Genomic DNA, 18,397 nt, shown 5'->3' on the forward strand with positions numbered 1-18,397 from the left:
GCATCACCAACTCCATCTGCTAATCTGGGGATGAAGAAGTAGAGTTGAAAAATAATTGTGTTTTTGGTTTGGTGTCTAAAGCAGAGAATAAAATCTAGAAAAATGTTTGATTCGGGATGACCCGAAAGAGAATTTTTTTGTATTTTCTTGCCAAAATGAAAAACTGAGAAAAAAAATCAGTTGGACTAAAACATTTCACTCAACATTTCATTTCATTTTGAGGTGTTTTCTCCCCCCTTTTGAATTAAATATAGCTAATTTTCTAAATGAAACATTTCAAAAAGAAAAGTTGAAATGTTTAAACTCAAAAATGTCAAACTGAACATTTGTTCTTTTTTGAATATTTTTCTTCTTTTAATTTTTTGTCCAAAACTATTTGCCTAATTTTACCCTGATTTGTGAATACTTTTTGTTGATTCAAAACTGCATTTTTCAACTAATAAACTATTCATCTAAAAAAAAGTTCCCCCAGCTATAGTGTGAAGTTTTCTGTGCTTATTGGCTAGGATGTTAATTTTTCAATGGTATTGTCCAACGAGTGAAGTTTTAAAGCACACTTAATTGTATTTCTATTCTTTGTTTTATTCTTAAAAATCAAATTGAAAACATACATAGAATTGGATTGCTGAATGAAATAGGTTGGCAAATCTTTCTTCAGTGCTCTAATTGTAATTCTATGTGTTTCCTTTTCCATGTTTAGTCTCAAAAAGGGAACAGAGAAATTAATACAATACCTATAGGTCATTCTCGAGTAAGTCCATAGGAGATTCATAGCTCACTTAGATTTTCAGCTACTTGGGAGTTTCTGGTCATGTCTCAGATGAGCCACAAATAAATGTTAGATTACTGCACAACCATGCTTTCCATACAGTCATATATCTATACCTGAGAGAATATGTCTGAAAATATGTCAGTGAGAAATTACTGCAAAGTTGATCATGGTATGAGAGATGGTAATTCTTCCTTCTCCATTTTCTATTTTTAAAAAATGGAATGAATCCTGTAATTCATATGAGACAAGGCTGAATAACATTTAACATAACTCAGTCAACAACTTACTCTTTCAAACACAAATTCATATAGATAAATAGTTCAATAATATTCAGTCCCCCTCCCTTGCAAGCTACCAATTTTTACCTTTATTTCATGTTTTCAGTGATGTGCCACTCTTTATTTTTTTAATCTCAGGTTTCAAATTTTAACTGCACATTCAGACACCTAAATAAATTGTCTGATTTTCAGAGGCACTGAACAACTTGCAGCTATGTTAAAGATCAATAGGAACTGCTGGGGGCTTGGTACTTTTGATAATTGGGCCACATCAGGTGTCTACATATGGACTTAGGGTGCTAGATAGAGATACACCATTTTGAAAATATTAGTTACAGGGTTGCATGTGTTTACAAAGAGCAAGGGTAAAATACTGGAGTCTACTGATATGGAATCTCATTTAAATAAATCTTTTCTCTAATGCCAAGGAGTAAGACATCAAATGAATGTAATCTAATAGTCATCCCCTCTTCCATCAGCTGGGTTGCAGGGGAGTGCAGTTTGAGAGACAAGCTAGGCAGGGGAATGGGATTTGAAATAAGTGGTGTTGTGGGGGGGAATTACACTGCCTACCGCCAGTTCTAGGGGAGGCAGGCACTGCTGTGGGGCAGGGAGGGAGGGCGAGGGATCTCTGTCTGCATTACAAGTTTGGATTTTTAGACAACGCAGTCTTTTGGAAGAATACAGTAAAACACCTGAGACCAGATTCAGCAAAGCACATGTTTGTTTAACTTTCAGCTCATGCTTACATGTCTGGCTGAATCAGGGCCCAAGTGTCATTAACTAGAGGAGTTTTAATTAGTTCGTTACAAGAAACAGTGGTTATATTGACACAGGGTGAATTTTTCTAAAGTTCCTACATGACTGAGGAGTTCAAGTCCTATTGAAATTTAGAGCGCTGCTTAAGCCTGGGATTGAAGCTGTGTGAGGAGTCTGCCAGCTGACCAGCCACACAGATTTTCCTGTACAGCTTTGCATATTTTAGGCTTGATCCATAGCTCACTGAAGTCAATAGCAAAGGTTTCATTAATTTTAATAGTGCAGGATCAGGGCCATTGTGTACCTGAGAATGGGCCACACACATGCAGCTTTATACAGATCCAGTGGTTCCAGTACCCCATGCAACCAAAGCAGAGGGACAGTGGCTGCTATTGGAGAGTGTGAACTTGAGCTCCACAACCTCCCTGCATCCCATCTGCTCAGAGCCCAAATAATCTGGTTTTATGTGTATAGAGCAATTTTTTTTTACCCTGATGAGAAATGTTTGAGATTGTATTGTTGTGATGTTGGGTTTTTTTTTTTTTTTTTCAGGATTGGATTTTTGAGAGTATTTACAAACAAACAAACAAACAAACAAAAACCAGCCAACCAAACAGAACCCCCCAACATTTTTAAAAAATAGTATGAAATACCTAAAGGACCCCTTACAGAAGTGCAGAAAGCACTATTTAGACCTTGAAAGTCCCTGGAATCTTTCAACATTATACCATCAAAGCAACAGAAAAAAATACCATATATTTTCCAAATATGAAAGAAGAAATTATATATTATACTTTGAATATTTATAATTTAACACATTTCCAGATAAGATATTGCTGGACAAAATCAGCACCAAACACCTGTTACAATTGACAGTAGAGTAAAAAATGTCTGTAATCCATCCCAAATATAATTTGTTACACTATAGCTACAATTTCAGTTCTGTAAATTATCCTTCTGTTGTATGTGAACTAGAAAATAATTGCAGAATAAACAAAGTAATTAGACATGTTCAAAACAACCAGAAACTACAAAACAGGTCTCAAAAACTTTCAAATAACCTTTTTTTATTTCCTTGTTTAATTAACTACGTGATTTAGGGAAAACTATTTGTGTGAATTAGTATTCGAACTGCACAGTATCTTGCAGTATTCAAGTAAACAGTTCCTAGCAGTGTCTGTGGCTGAAGACAAGTAACTTTGCTTGGCATCAGTCATGGGTGTTCTAGATGCCTACATAAGTCCTCTGTGCAGAAGATGAGCCTCCAGGCATCTTCCTAATCACTGCCTCCCCAAACTGCACCTCAGCTGCTTAAACTCCCATAGATTAAATCAGAGTGATCCACAGGAACAAGGAGGATAAAACTCGGGGATGTGACCTTCTTCAAATATTGTATAACTATTGGTTAGCTGATAGACACCCTAACTAGAAGGGAAGAGATAAACTATGTGTCAGCACCAATAAAAAGAGACCACAGATCCCTAGGATTTATTACTCTTGGAATTCACAAGGAAATAGACCTGATTTTGTGCACAAACAGGAGTGCACAATCACTGCTTTGAAATATAGAAGGTGATGGCCAAACCATCTGTCAGGCCAGAGTATTCATACTATGCAAAGACAACCTAAATATGAGGTTGATTATAAAGGAGTTCTCTTTGAACCTATGTAACAAACATAGTCCTTTGATTAAGGAAGATTACACATCAATCCATTCAGGCTGATGCCTACACACATCCTGAACCCTCAGAAGACCCCAACAGAGACTCTTGACGGCAGCATTGACAGCAGGTCAGAAGTTAACCATCACCTCTCCTATATAAACAGTAAAACCAAGAACTTTGGTTCTGCTCCAAGGGCCCAGGAAACATTTAGAGAGTAAACTTGTATCCTCGATTACCCTTCTTCATGTACTGAAAAGCAGAGGGGGGAAAAATTACAGCTAACCTCTCTTCATTGTGCATAATTGATTTCAAGCTGACTTTTTGCGGAACATGACGGTACTCAATGTTTGTATGGATGCCAGAATCTTGCCTTTAGTTACTATACATTTTCTTGCATATAGTACACAAATAAATATTCAGCTAGGATCAGCAAACCTTTAATACTTGGTATTTTGTGGACTAACAAACTTTGAAAATACTATAAATTATAGTCATTAAAAGTGTATGTAATACTTTTTCCAAAATGTTAATGCCACAACTATCAGACAGTGAGACGGGTTGAAAAACAATGTGGGAAATTAATCAGTTTTGGGGCAAGATAAGGAATTTATTATGGAGTATTTAAAACCTTTGATTTTTATGACAGATCCTGGCATCTAATTGAAAGGTTATTGAAATATTTTAAACCTTTCAATAAATGTACCTGGTTCAGTTCAACTAGCAAACTGTCACATTTGAGCCCTGCTATATATAGGGATGAGGTAAAGCTTTCAAGTCTTCTTGTTAAGAAGAGTGTTAATCATGTTCTCTTACCTTCATAGTATACTTTAAAGCCATGGGCACTAACTGCAAAGTCACTTGTCAAACGCAGTGAAAACACAGACTTTGTACTTGTCACAGGTGGAGGAAGATGAAATCCTGTTAACCTAAAAATATAAGCATAACTCATGGTTAATTGTCTATAAAAATGCAACTGTTCTTGTTTCAAACTTATTGCTCACTACAAATTTCCATCATAAGACAGACAATCTATATAAAAGAGTAGAATATACAGTTTATATTATTTGTGAAATTGGTTTTCTAAAATCTTATAATAAAGCTGTCCAACTGGCATTCATGTAGCCTGGCACAGGTGAGGTAGGTCAGCTCAGGAAGATTGTACATAAAGAAGGACATTAATACTGTAGAAACTACAAAGACATGCCAGATTTACAGCAGCTAAGGATCTCTCCCGATATTTTTTACATTATAGATAGTTATGTGAGATCTTATGTTAGATGGTTTTTTGTCCATAGAGTTTTACGCAGCATAATTTTACACACAGTAAAGGAAGGGATCACAGTTCACTTAAATGTGGGATGTTAGGATAATTTACACTATGTATCTTAAGAAAAACACTTCTGTGAGGTTAAGTCTACTATAGTGGCTAGTAATTGTGGGAAGAATTGCTCAGATGGTTTTGTTTTTAATTCACAGAGAGATCTCAGAGGGCAGTGTTGGGTAATTACTCATCCACTCAGAAAGCTCTCTTGCAGGGTTTTCCAGCTGTGGTGTTTTTTGGGTTTGTTTGTTTGTGCTTGTTTGTTTTTGTTTTTTGTCAGATCCATATATACACAACAGGCAGCTGTGGAAGACAGTTTGACATTCAGTCCAGTATCTCCATTTCATCTGACTCAGGTGTTGCAGCATCTTGCTTCCCAAGTGCCTCGTTGATACTGGGATTTGTAGTAGAGCAAATTCACCAAGATTGAAATTACAAAGGACAAAAGTGATGTTGGCTGGCTGACAAAATTAGTTAGGGAATTTGATGGACATGGTTGAGGACACATGCTCAGTATTCATCAGTGAAGTTGGCAATACTAAGGTTACAGTTGGACCCCCAATTTCTCCAGATAGAGGTGGCTTCAGCAGCTAAAAGTATCTGTTTTCATCTGTGCTTGGTGTGACAACTGTAGAATTTCTCTTTGGTATTGACTTTGCCTGTAAATCAATGCACTTGTGGCTTCCTAAAACTGTAATACTCCCTATACGGGGCTGCCCTTGAAAAAATATTCAGCGTCTTCCCCTGGTGCAGCATTTTCAGCCTAACCACTTAATGGATGGAACTGAAGGAGCAAGTTATGCAAATACTCCACAGATTGAATTAGCTACCTATTTCTTACATGTGCGGGTACAATTCAAATATGGAAACTTTTAAAGTGCATTATAATTTGGATCCTAGTTACTTGAGAGAATTCCTTCCTCTGAAATCACTTCCACAGCAGATAAGATCAGCCAGTATGTTCTCACCAGAATCCCTCAGGAACTGTCTGGGAGCTGCCAGCAGGGCATTTTGTATGGGAGTGGTAAGGGCTCTGCTCTAGAATTCACTGACCTAACAAAGCTTGACATTACTGATCTCAAAGTTACAGTGTATAATTTTCTGTCAACTCAGACTTTTTATTTGAAAATCATGATAAACTAATAGTTTACTTTAAGTCTCAACTTAGAATTTCATTGCTTTTGTGGTTTTATGGCTGACACATTATTATTTTGTTTAAATATAGGTTTTTTTTTCCTCTTTCCATTTCACTGGGGGACATTTTCCTTCATTTTTTCTAATACCTGTGTCCATCGTGTTTCTGGGAAAATGTATGCAATATAACACAGCAAAACCAAAACAAAAAGAGACTCCCAACCTAATAACTAAATGCACATTGCAGATGATGGGCACTGAGAACTCTCAACCCCTATCAGGGGTGTGCAGTCCCGCCCAGGAACAGATCCAGAGCTCATTGTAGGAGAACGGCAAACTCAATATTTTGCTCCTATTCTTAAATCTGATGTATGTGGAGATTCCTTTTCCTCTAACTAGAGATATTTTAAACTATTTCATAACTTTCGTTCTTCAGAAATACTAAAGAAGAAAACAGCAAATAATGTGGAGAGATGATCTTGTTGAATCGATAAAGACGTGTATCAGGAGACAGTAGATTGCTGATCAGCAACACAGCTATTGAGCATTCTTTCCATTACAAAAGTGAGAAAAAAGATATTGTGATATTTTTAAGGAAAAAACTTGAATTATTAATGAAGGTGTGGATTTTGTTTCCTGAAGAAAAAATTATACGAAAAACATCACATCATAGCAATTTCAATTTGGTCTTGATTGACGTAGTGCAAATACCATGGTGTCTCAATAACTAATACATTTTCTGCTGCTAGTATAGAAATTCAGTCACACTCTTACTCATAAAATGCAAAATATGTAGAGTTTAATTATTATCAGTAATTCCATTCTTATAAGTGGAAGCTTGAAATTGATGGAAAGTCTAGAATGCTAAAAGTCAGAGTTTGAAGTTACTGAACATTCTTCTCTATTTTTCACAAATTGTACTGTGTAATAAGTATAGGTAGGATATCAGTAATGTGATTTCTTTTTTTTTTAACCTTAAGGCATTACTCCATGAGTTCTGCAAAGTGTACCAATTATACTGATGTTGAGAGCTATCTACTCTACATACTATAGTTAATTTTGTAATGTTCTCTGGTGACTAGCTACTCTGTATTCTGAAGGGCATTTAATTAGAGATGTCTTGATTGCAGCTTCATCTGTGACTGTAATTTGGTAAAGAATCAATTCAATTTTCCCCCAAGGAACACTCTCTCTTTAATCTTCTTCTGCCTGGGCTGGATCCATAGTTAAAACAGCTCAAAAATAGGAAGGGAACACACACTAATTTTGGTCATGATAGGACTAACAGTCAGGTGATGAGGGAGTGTTGCCTATGGTTGGGCATTTGACCTTTCCAAAAATAATTGGTCGATTGACCAGTCAAACATTGGTCAAATATTGTCATAAGTCAAAAATGGTTAAATAGGTTAAGGTACTAATTTATTAGAACCGTAACAACAGTAACGAAAAATAATAAGACTTTATATGGAAAGGCTTTGCCTTAGATAGATACTTATACCTAATTATATTTTAAAAAGTTACTTTACTGAGTTATTTTAACTTAGAAAAATGCAAAAAACAATTACATGAAGTTCAAAAAATGAATTGAATAATTATAACTTTTTTTAGCAATGTTAGGTTTTTATTTTAATGAAAATGTTATTTAAGACTGAAGAGTTACAAAAGATAAGAAATTAAACAGAAATAAAAGAAACATAAAAAAGAAAAAAATAATTTTAAAAGGACTTATGCTAAGTAGGCAGCAGACCTACTCTACAAGCATCTTGCTTTTCATTATCTTTTTGGAGATATCTTTTGGATGGGGATATATATTTGTGTGTGTGTGGAAGAGAACTGGGGGCTTATTTACATGGGTTTTTAATGTAAGTTGTTTGCTTTGCTGATGATGACAGAGGTGTTAGGGGGCTTTATGGATGATGACAGAGGCTTAATTTTTCTGTTTGTGTTGAGAGAGGCGGTTTAGTGACTGTGAATCCTCTTCTCCCTCCCCCATTGTCTTGTGAGTTAATTTGGTGGGGGGGTTGGTCTAGTCAGTTTAGATTGTAAACTCCCTGGGGCAGGGTTCATGTACTTTAACTTGTTTAATCTTCTTTGTTAGCTGTTGCCTGTATTGATGCAACTAAAGATACACATACATACAATGTTTGTTCTAGAAAGACTCTAGCTAATCCAAATGTTCAACTTTTAACAATTTCATCATTTCACCCCGAGAAGATTCATTAGCATGTAGTAGAGTAGAATTTAAGTAGCTTTCTGACACATGGTACCATGATGCAGTCAGAAAGGTAGGCTACCACCTACCTAAGGGCATTCTTTCTGGAATATCTGATAATAAATGACCACGGTAAAATAATAGTTGGCCAATTGACATTATTTGACTGGTCAATTGACTGGCTTGCCAAGACTAGTGTTGCCTCACGTTATAGTGACTGCACTCAGCAAGAGGAAGAGACTAGGGAAAAAAGAAAAAATCCTCAAAGGAGTTTAGGTCTCCAAGCATATCCATAACCAGCCAAACAAATGTGTGTGCATATGTGCATGAATAAAAACCAATTCGTTCATGTTAATTTATAATTTATTCACATCCATAAGACACTAAATATATTGTCTAATCAATAAGTGCCACACTCTTGCAAACTGTACTTACCAACCATATAAAACTAGACAACCCAAGCCAGTACTCCTAATGAAAATAATTCCTTACTTTGAAATTAAATGGCACAACAATTAGAGCCTCCTGTTTCTACAGTCAGTGATTTCAGTTACAGCAAGTCCAGCAAATAAAGGTTGTAGTAGTTCATAATTAGGACATTTGTCCTATTTTAACGTTACGAGATGTACATGTACGTATACATGTTTAGATGGGCAGTAACCAATAAGCCTTGCATTACATCCCCAATGCATTTCAGGCTAGATTCACAAAGTAATTTAGGTGTGGTGATGCTGAGCATTGTGACATCTATCTTTTAGGTGCCTAGAAAAACATTAGGATTCTCAAAGCCTGAGTTCAGCACCTACGCTCCCTATACAATTAACGGGGAGAGATAGGTGTTTTAGAATGGGGTTCACAAAACCAACATGCTAGGCGGCTCCTTGCCTAAGCTAGTCAATGAGGCATGTGTTAGGCCAGCCCTTTTCTCAGAGATAGTCCCCTAAATCAGGGCTGCAGAGAGGCACTTGCCTCTGCTTGGAATTCTCAGCTGCAAACCCTCCCTCGTGTTAGGCACCTATGCTGTTTTGGCAAGAGGTTGGGGCTGTGGGTGGGTGGAAGACAACCTCCCTCAACTTTTAGCCTAGTAGTTAGGGACTCACCTGGGATACAGGAGATCCCAATCCAAATCCCTCCTCCACCTGAAGGAGAAAAGGAATTTAAACAGGGATCTGCCACCTCTCAGTTAAGTGCCCTGACTACTGGGCTGTATGGTATTGTGATAGGCAACTCCATCAGTTTCTGCCTTTGAAGCTCTTCCACTGTGGATAAATCATTTTAAAAAGCCATCAGACTAGAGAAAGAGCAAGTATGAAAATGACTGTGTAGCCTGGTGGTTAGAGCACTTACTTGCAAGGTGGGTGCCCCAAGATCCAGTCCCCCTGCTGCAATGACTCTGTATTTATCCAGAACAGATCACCTTCAAGAGGAGAGACTGAAGGAGCATCACCTCAGAATAGCCAGTGGTTAGGGCACTTACCACAGAGGTGGCAGAACCCTGTTGAAACGCCTTCTCTCCCTTCGGTGGAGGGGAGACTTGAGCTGGCGGTCTACTATATCTGAGGTGAGTACCCCAACCACTGGATTGAAAAAATATGAGGGGCTGCTGCTCTTGGCCGTTTTGTGTAAGGTGACCTATAGGGCATTAATCTGCTAGGCAGTGTCTGAGCACATCTACTGGATCAGGCCCCACAGGTGAATTTGGCAGAGGAATGCCTATCTCTTTGTGACTTAGCCATCCAGACATCTGGTGTGGAGCTGCAGTGTATGTTCAGATGTAGAAACATAGGTACCTAGGAAACTTTTACTGTAAAAATTTATGCACTGTATGGATTTAGGTGCCCACAGAGTTCAGCCACTAAGCACCTAATTCCTTTTGTGACTCCTGCCCTTTAGGAAGTTATTAGTCCTGGCTGATTAAGTAATTTTACTTCCACCCTTCTTCCTTTTATTACCACCAATAGCTACTCAGAAATGTGCTGCCTGTTTCTTCTCATTGTTTAATTGGCTTGCTAGAGTTTGAAATTATATGGCTATCATGTGCTCTCTCTCTCTCTCTCACTCTCTTTTAAGTTACATAGTAACTTCATGGGGTTTTTTGATTATAAACATGCACTTACATGTTCTTAACAGATCACTTAGTAATAGTATTTGGCATAGCCAAGCAATAATACGCACACTGCTTTGAATAACAAAAGTAACCAACTGATGTGAAACTCTCTTTGAATGTTAATTATCCAAACAACTTTCTTCTTATTATTTATATTGTGTTACAAAGGCCTCAGTTAGGATCACAGCCCAATTATGCTAGGTGCTGTACAAAATCATAGACATACACAGACCCTACCTGAAAGAGCTTGCTCTTTCATTGAAAGTAAGGCTTAACAAGCAAGTGTAACAATCCACAAGGAGAAAACAGGGAGGAGTCAGGTCATCAAACAGTACTAAAATCTCAGTTATACAGGCTTGATGGGTCCAATTTTTAAAAAAATCTGAAAACAAAACAAAAAATACAACAGATAACTCCACCTGTTCCATCCTCAGCCAACATTAGTTAACAGGGCAGAAGTGAGTCTTGAGGTGGGATATTTATGCAAAATAAGAATTTGTCTCCCAACGTCAATATCCACTGTGTATTAAATATAGTGAAAACTCCCACATCCACAGTTTTTCTGAGCACATGCTTATCAAATTAATTTCATATCTCACATTCCATTTGTATCAAAGAAGGCTTCACTATAGTTTCAACCCTTTGTGATTTCATTTTTCTGAAGCATTTTGGCTGCTTTTTCTTGATTAGGTCTTGCTACTTTTGCAGAAGATGATGGATGATGGATGATAGTACAAGGAAATGGTTAGAGTCATCAGTGTTCAAACCTCATAAGTACATGTAGAGATGCAGCAAGTAGGAGCACTGGCTCCTGTAGCAAGAAACCATAGCAGTCAAGAGCCAGTGTTCACAAAAGGCTGAAACCAGACAGTAATGAGAAAAAATGGAGCATGTTCATTTCTGCTTCAGGTCTAGAGTATCATCATATTTTCATTTGCAGCCATCCTCTGCCCTCTGTAAGAATCACTGGTTCAAGGAAGATTGTGTCTTGTACATTTGAGAGATTTCTGTAACAGTAAAAGTTTTTTAAAATTGTAGGTTGGCATATACATGCTTAGTGGAACAGATGTACACATTTCTACCCACAGATGTCTTGTCAGCATTGCTGACCTCCTGCATCTATCTGAATTGAATGTACTGTGCAGTTGCCTATTGGCATTTGGACCTCCTTCTGTAAAATAGTTAACATACAACATAAAATTAAGTCTGGACACTCAAGCAAAGAGAGAGAGAGAGAGTGTGTGTAAGTAAGTAAGTACTGGGAACAAACTGAACCTGAAACTGGGCACAGCTTATACTTGTTCTGATCTTTTATCATACAGAATAAAAAAATGATAGTCCTTCCAGAGAAAATCATTTGCCTAAAGATATACCAAAGCTGCAATCTTCTATCTTGTGGAATTAAGAGATTTGTATAATGAGAAGATAGTGCCTGAAGTGAAATTGTATTTGGATACAAAACTATGAGGCCTCACAAAACACAATTTCAATAGAAACAGGAGTTTGTGTTTTGTGATACCACACTTTCATTTACCTGGACCAGTGTGAGGGGCAAAAATTACACCGAGTCATTTTCATTATGAATGTCCTTTGTTGCTCTTCTCCCCCATATCCACAGAGAGCTAGTGGTGGGTAACACTGCACTGCAAACAAGCATGCCACTTAAAAAATGCATTTTCCCCTAGGCTTTACACTGCTACTGAGAAAAACAGGTGGATTTACCATGACAACAAAATGCACCTTGTGACTCATACAGTATGTATGCTATGGGACAATTTCCTTACATAATGGCTAGCAGATGCTTTGGAAGCCTGCCATATACCATTCATCCTTTGCAACTGGAGTCTACTGTTCCTCTGCCTATTAAAAATGAGTAGATAAACAAGTTTTTCTATAGTAGTAATTTCATATACCACAGTGTGTAATCATAAATAAAACCATAAAAACAGCAGGGTGGCCTAATGATCTCTTTTCTGAAAATCTGACAAGTCTATTTTTCACCTCACTTATTTACCTGCTTTCTTTATTATGAGGAGAACCTTTGGAAAATAAAGCAGCATTTAAGTGTAGTTAGGTCAAAAAGAACCTTTTTTGTTTCCTGGGAAACTCAGAATATTAAATGCTATACATGCTGGGGCGGCTCCAGGCACCAGCGCACCAAGCGCGTGCCTGGGGCGGCAAGCCGCGGGGAGTGGCCTGCCGGTTGCCATGAGGGCAGCAGTCAGGCTGCCTTCGGCGGCATGCCTGTAGGAGGTCCGACGGTCCGGTGGTTTCAGTGGCAATTCGGCGGCAGGTATGCATGTTTCCAGTTAAAATATTTATTTTTCTTTTGACTGAAACAAAAATCAATAAAATTGACAAACATTCTCTAACTGTTTCGGTTGACCTGAATCTGCATTTTCACTGACAAAAAGTTTCAGACAAATTTCACTCAACTCCACTCAGCATCTTCGAAAAAGCATTTGGGCCTAATCAGAGCAACACTATTATTGCTACCCCAATTCTGACCACATATTTAGTGCTGTGCAGTACCTTCATGGTCCTTCTCACCCACACCCACACCGAACTAGAGCTCTATAGGCTAACTAGGTGCTTACTATCCAACACCCTGATCCAGCACATAAAACCCCATTACAGTCAATAGGGTCTTTCTCAGGTGCAGGTGTCTGTCAGCCTGGGCCTACTTGCAGGATTCAGATCTAAGATAGGATCTAGGATACAGATATCTTTAAAAATAACCTATACATTTATGTTTTATAACCATTAATAAACAAAAACTTTCCATTTGCCTCCCTCTACCCCCAAAAACTCTGGCCAGCATGTCACAGAACCTGAAGGAGAAGTGAAACAAAACACTTCTATTTGTGTCCTTGGAATCTGCCACTTATCAAGCTAAGACAAAAACCAGAATTCAAAAGAGAGGTGAAAGTCACTCTCTTTTCTCCTGAACAGATTGGAGGAGTTGAAGTCTCAGCGGGAAGCAACCAACTTCTTATGAAATACCTTTGATACACACAAAATACAACTGCAGGATGGAATCTAAATGAAAAACAAAACAAGCAGATAAGGAACTCAGAATAGAAAATCAATCCCCAAATTCCAATGGGAATTTTCTACCATAAGACCATGGAGCACATCAGCTGTGACCTGGCAATGCATCAACTGTGAAATACACTCAAAGAAATAGATTACGAATTCTATGAAATTATATATAACAAAAATTAAGAAGGATTGGTCCATTCTGCAGAGGCCTTTGCTCATAAATGAACTGATATGGTTCCCTCCATGGGGATAGAATGGATTAGAGGAACCACCACAAAGCACCTTCACATCCTGGACACTGTGAGAACCAGCTGGCTCTGGACTCTCTATGTGTTGCTGTGCAGTGGGGATATGGGTGTAGGAGAGTGCACAGAGCCATTGTCCATTTCCTGGCTATGTTTAGGTTTTGGGCATGCAGAAGCTGCTCCAGTCCTGATCTGGGGAAGGGTTATGGAGCATCTCCTTGACATAAGGAGGATTCCTTGACGCCATCTTCCCCTGGGTGTTAAGACTGTCCGCTGTGTGATAGAGGGTAAGTCCTTTCGAGAAGTGTAGAACTCTCACAATTCCTGTGCACTATAGATGCTGTTTTTGGTTTCCTGGATGTTTCCTGCTGGGGCCGAAACAAGGAAGCCCAGAACAAGGCAGTTGCAGGCTGCAGCTATATAGAGTAGTAGGCAGTTTTATTACTTCATTGCTGTACCTAGTCCTTGTTCATAATAAAGAGTTTATCTTGCTACCAGTCCGTTCATCAGTAATTTACTACATAATGGGTCAAAGTGGGATTTACTGAATAATACTTTGTGTGTGTGTTTATAGGTGCTTTCATATATTCTTATCATTATTAAGTAAAATATATTAAGAATTTTCAATAAAAAAATCACCCTAAGGAAATCTATAGCAATGATTGTTTTGCTTTGCATCAGTAATTCAAAATTATTGCACTATTATTTTTTCTTTGAGGGTAAAGTTGCAGAAACACCTCATACAGGAACGAAAAATGCACTGATTGTGACTGTTCTTCTTATGTGTTAATATCTTTCTGTACATACCGAAGAGTCAGGAACACACACAAACCACAGTAGAGTAGCTGGGCTCTGGCTGCTTTGCTATTTGGGAACAGGAGAATCAGTAACTAAAGACACAGTGGTCCAAGAGCAATAAAATTCTCATTTTCTATTACGTGTGCTCTGCTTGAAATGACATGTGACTCTGGATTATTGGATCTGAAGATTCATCAAGAATGGTTTTCTAAAAGGTACTATAGATAAGGGAATAAACATCTAATTGCATGTCAAGTAAACATTCAGCTACAAAACTGAACTTCTAAACTCATTAGCCCTTAAGGAAAGATGCACTTCCAACTGCAGGATCAAATTAGAGCAATCTCTTCAAAAGTATAAAGCTAAAATGATGGGAAACAGTCTGATTTGTCATTGCAAAATGCTGCTAGATAAATTGTTGACATTAGATTATAATGCTGTAAATAAGATGACAGCATTATCTTGCTGCCCTCAGGCTGCCGGTAATTGTTCACTCAGAAGAAGACTAAAAGGGCTAGGAAAGCATTCAGTCTTTTTACTAAATGTATGATCCTTTTAAAACTTATTTTGATATTAATACAGAGCTCTCTGCCAGCCTTGTACACTTTTCGTTATTATGCATTCCATCTGTAGATTTTTTAAAGAAAACAGTCTTCACTGGGGACATTTTTTTTACTAGGAAACTGGACAATGCACTAGGGGACTGACCCAAAGATAACTGAAGTCAGTGTGAATCTTTCCATTGACCTCAATGGGGCTTTGATCAGGTCATAGAAAATGTACTGCAGGGAAAAATTTTGTGCTATAGGGGAAAATTCTGCACTAGTCTGGAAAAATGATGGAGTAAATGGCCTAATAGGTCTTTTCTAACTGTAATTTCTAAAACTGAATGCAGGATACAGAAAACAACATGGTCTCTACCTGTTGGTTTATTGTACCTTGTGTCTTAAAAACGAAAGCCCAACCAAGTTAAATTTTAACTTGATTTCAAAATAGTGGCTATTCAGCATTGAACATAGAGAAGCAAGGAGTCTTGAAAGTAGAAAGCATAACAAACAAAAGGCCATGAACCAAATGAAGGAATCTGAAATGATTGCATTTCTAGTTATCAACAAAAGCAATAAAAGAATTTCCACAAATCCCTTCAAACATGGTTACACTCCAAAAGAGTCAATAGTATGGTATTGTACATTTATTCTCTTTCTCTGAATGTACATATCTGATCTCATCAGTGTACTAACAAAATGCTTTACCTGTGACTGCAAGCCCTGTAAGGTCATAAGAACATAAGAATGGACATGCTGGGTCAGACCAAAGATCCATCTAGCCCAATATCTGGTCTTCCAACAGTGGCCCATGCTAGGTGCCCCAGAGGGAATGAACAGAACAGGTAACCATCAAGTTATCCATCTCATCGCTCATTCCCTGCTTCTGGCAAGCAGAGGCTAGTGACACCATCCATGCTCATCCTGGCTAATTTCCATTGATGGATCTATCTTCCATTAATTTATCTAGTTCTTTTTTGAGCCCTGTTATATTCTTGGCCTTCACAACATCCTCTGGCAAAGAGTTCCACAGGCTGACTGTGAGTTATGTGAAGAAATACTTCCTTTTGTTTGTTTTAAACCTGCTGCCTATTAATTTCATTTGGTGACCCCTAGTTCTTGTGTTATGAGAAGGTGTAAACAACACTTCCTTATTTACTTTCTCCACACCAATCTTGATTTTAGAGACCTCTATCATATCCGCATTAATCATCTCTTTTCCAAGCTGAAAAGTCCCAATCTTATTAATCTCTCTTCATATGGAAGCTGTTCCATACCTTTAATCATTTTTGTTGCCCTTTTCTGAACCTTTTCCAATTCCAATATATCTTTTTTTGAGATGGGGCGACTGCATCTGCATGCAGTATGCAAGTCAGTGTAGGTTATTTCCATCTTTCCTCCCATGACCAGGGGCGGCTCTAGGCACCAGTCAGGGTCCCCCTCTTCCCGCTGCCCGGCATCCTGGCCCGGTGACGCCGCCGCGGCATGCTGCGCGCGGGTCCACGGGCCGGGCGGGGCCCGGTGACCTGCCGCAGGCGGGCCAAGCGCCCGCAGGGCGGCATCCTGGGAGGGCGTCATTTGGCTCGTGGAGCTCCCGCCGCATGCCTGCGGCAGGTCCACCGGAGCCCGGGACGAGCGGACCTGCCGCAGTCATGCCTGCGGCGGGTCCCGTCTTCCCGCAGGCATGACTGCGGCAGGTCCGCTCGTCCCGGGCTCCGGTGGACCTGCCGCAGGCATGCCGGCGGGAGCTCCACCGGAGCCAAATGACGCCCTCCCCAGGATGCCGGAGCCGCGGGAAGAGGGGACCCGCCGCGGGACTGGGGAAGGGCGGCGCAGCGCTCCGCGCTGCTTGGGACAGCCTACTTTGTAGAGCCGCCCCTGCCCATGACTAAGCTCTTTAAACTAAATTCTGCCCTCAGTTACACCTGTGCAGTTCCACAGTCTTCAAATAATACCTGCAGTTACTACCTGGATGCCACTGGAAACCACAATGATATATAAACACCTAAAAAAAGTTACATGACAAAGGGACAATTTTCCAGCAAACCCTATCTGTTTTAAGACACTTTAGCTGTTCCAAGCAGCAGGTTTTCTACTCTAACTATTGTTGTCAGCTAATACTTGCACCCAATTGAAATTAAGGAACTCCTCAACAGTCTTGCCTAAATCTAATGATTTCCCTCTTCTGATCTCTACAAAATGTTTACTTTTGCATAACATGGTTCCCTGATATCTACAGGAATGCGGCATTGTCTTATTCTGACTACTGAGATATCAGACCAGCGATAGGATTATTTAAGAGGATAAATTTTTTAAAAGGTGAGATTTGATCCAGTTTGACATCCTAGCATTTTGCTGCCAAGGCAAAATTGTACATTTCTACATTGACACACTTACGGCTGTCCCTCTTTATTGACAGTGCAAAACCAGCATATCCCTTCAACTTCTATTCAGTTATATGACTTTTTCTCTCACCCATGTTCTATATTTCAACATGCATGGAATCCTTTCTGGTATCTGAACAATATATGTAGGTCATGTACTGTGATTCTGTAGTTCCAGTAGCACAACTGGGTGAAAGCATAGAAGCAGAAGTTAATCTTAAATACTGATCTTTAAAAAACAAAATTATATGCAAAAAGGTATCACAAGGAAATATGAAAAAAATATGATTAAAAGTTGTGTTCCACTAATTCTTACCAAAAAAATATAACCTATGCTGTATATGTCACTAAACAATGCACTTTACCAACACTTGTTCTGTTTTTGTTTTTAGCCAAAAAGAGATTAGGAAGCATGTTTAAAAACTAAAGGCAGTCCTGCAATTTTGTAGTACTATTAGTATCCCTACCTTTACACGAAAGCACATATAATTTCATTTAGATAGGACTAAAATAAAACAGTGGATCCAACACTTCCTCTTGCTCCTTGAACTTTGTAAAGTCTAAATCTAGACACCATGACTTGTGAGCTTTCTCAATAAAAGGACCAAACCAAAGTACACAGTCTAATCACAGCCAAATTTTGGTCAAGTTCAGAGACTGGTGCTCAGGCCCAAATGTAATGTCAACATCCTGCAGTTTGTAGCCAACTGGGGTAAATGCCACCAGAGAAAGTGATGCATTTTTTCCTGTCTTCTTTTATATGCTCCCACTAAAGCAGGATTGGATTAATCTTACTTACAAAGAAAATGGGAAATGATCAGGACAGTTACTGAGGGGAGACAGTAGGGATGCCCAGAGTGGCCTATAACCTAATAGTTCTGCCTTTCAAAGCTTTCCAGGTGATGCGTTGGAAGAAAAAAAATTATCCTCCAGTACATCTAAAATGCTATGTAGCAGTCAGATTCTGAATTTCTCCAGTTCAGTCTGTAGTCACTTTCTATCTCTCTATATACCATACTGATATGGTCCCAATTACCACAGTATCTGAGCATCTCACAATCTTTAATGTGTTCATTATCATAACACCCATGTGAAATAGAAAAAATGATTTTACCCATTCAACTGAGGTGGATTTG

General features: G+C 38.7%; 1 protein-coding gene across 2 annotated transcripts in view; it reads right to left on the reverse strand.

The window, feature by feature from the left end:
* CSMD3 (CUB and Sushi multiple domains 3) overlaps positions 1–18,397 on the reverse strand; it is a 1,158,685-nt gene that overhangs the window by 982,306 nt on the left and 157,982 nt on the right. For both annotated transcript variants that reach the window (XM_039525141.1, XM_039525140.1), the window contains exon 3: positions 4,287–4,399. In XM_039525141.1, the coding sequence (XP_039381075.1) occupies positions 4,287–4,399 (113 nt within the window). The remainder of the gene's footprint in view (positions 1–4,286; positions 4,400–18,397) is intronic.

Source organism: Mauremys reevesii, linkage group 2 (genome assembly GCF_016161935.1).
Source record: "Mauremys reevesii isolate NIE-2019 linkage group 2, ASM1616193v1, whole genome shotgun sequence".
NCBI lineage: Eukaryota > Metazoa > Chordata > Testudines > Geoemydidae > Mauremys > Mauremys reevesii.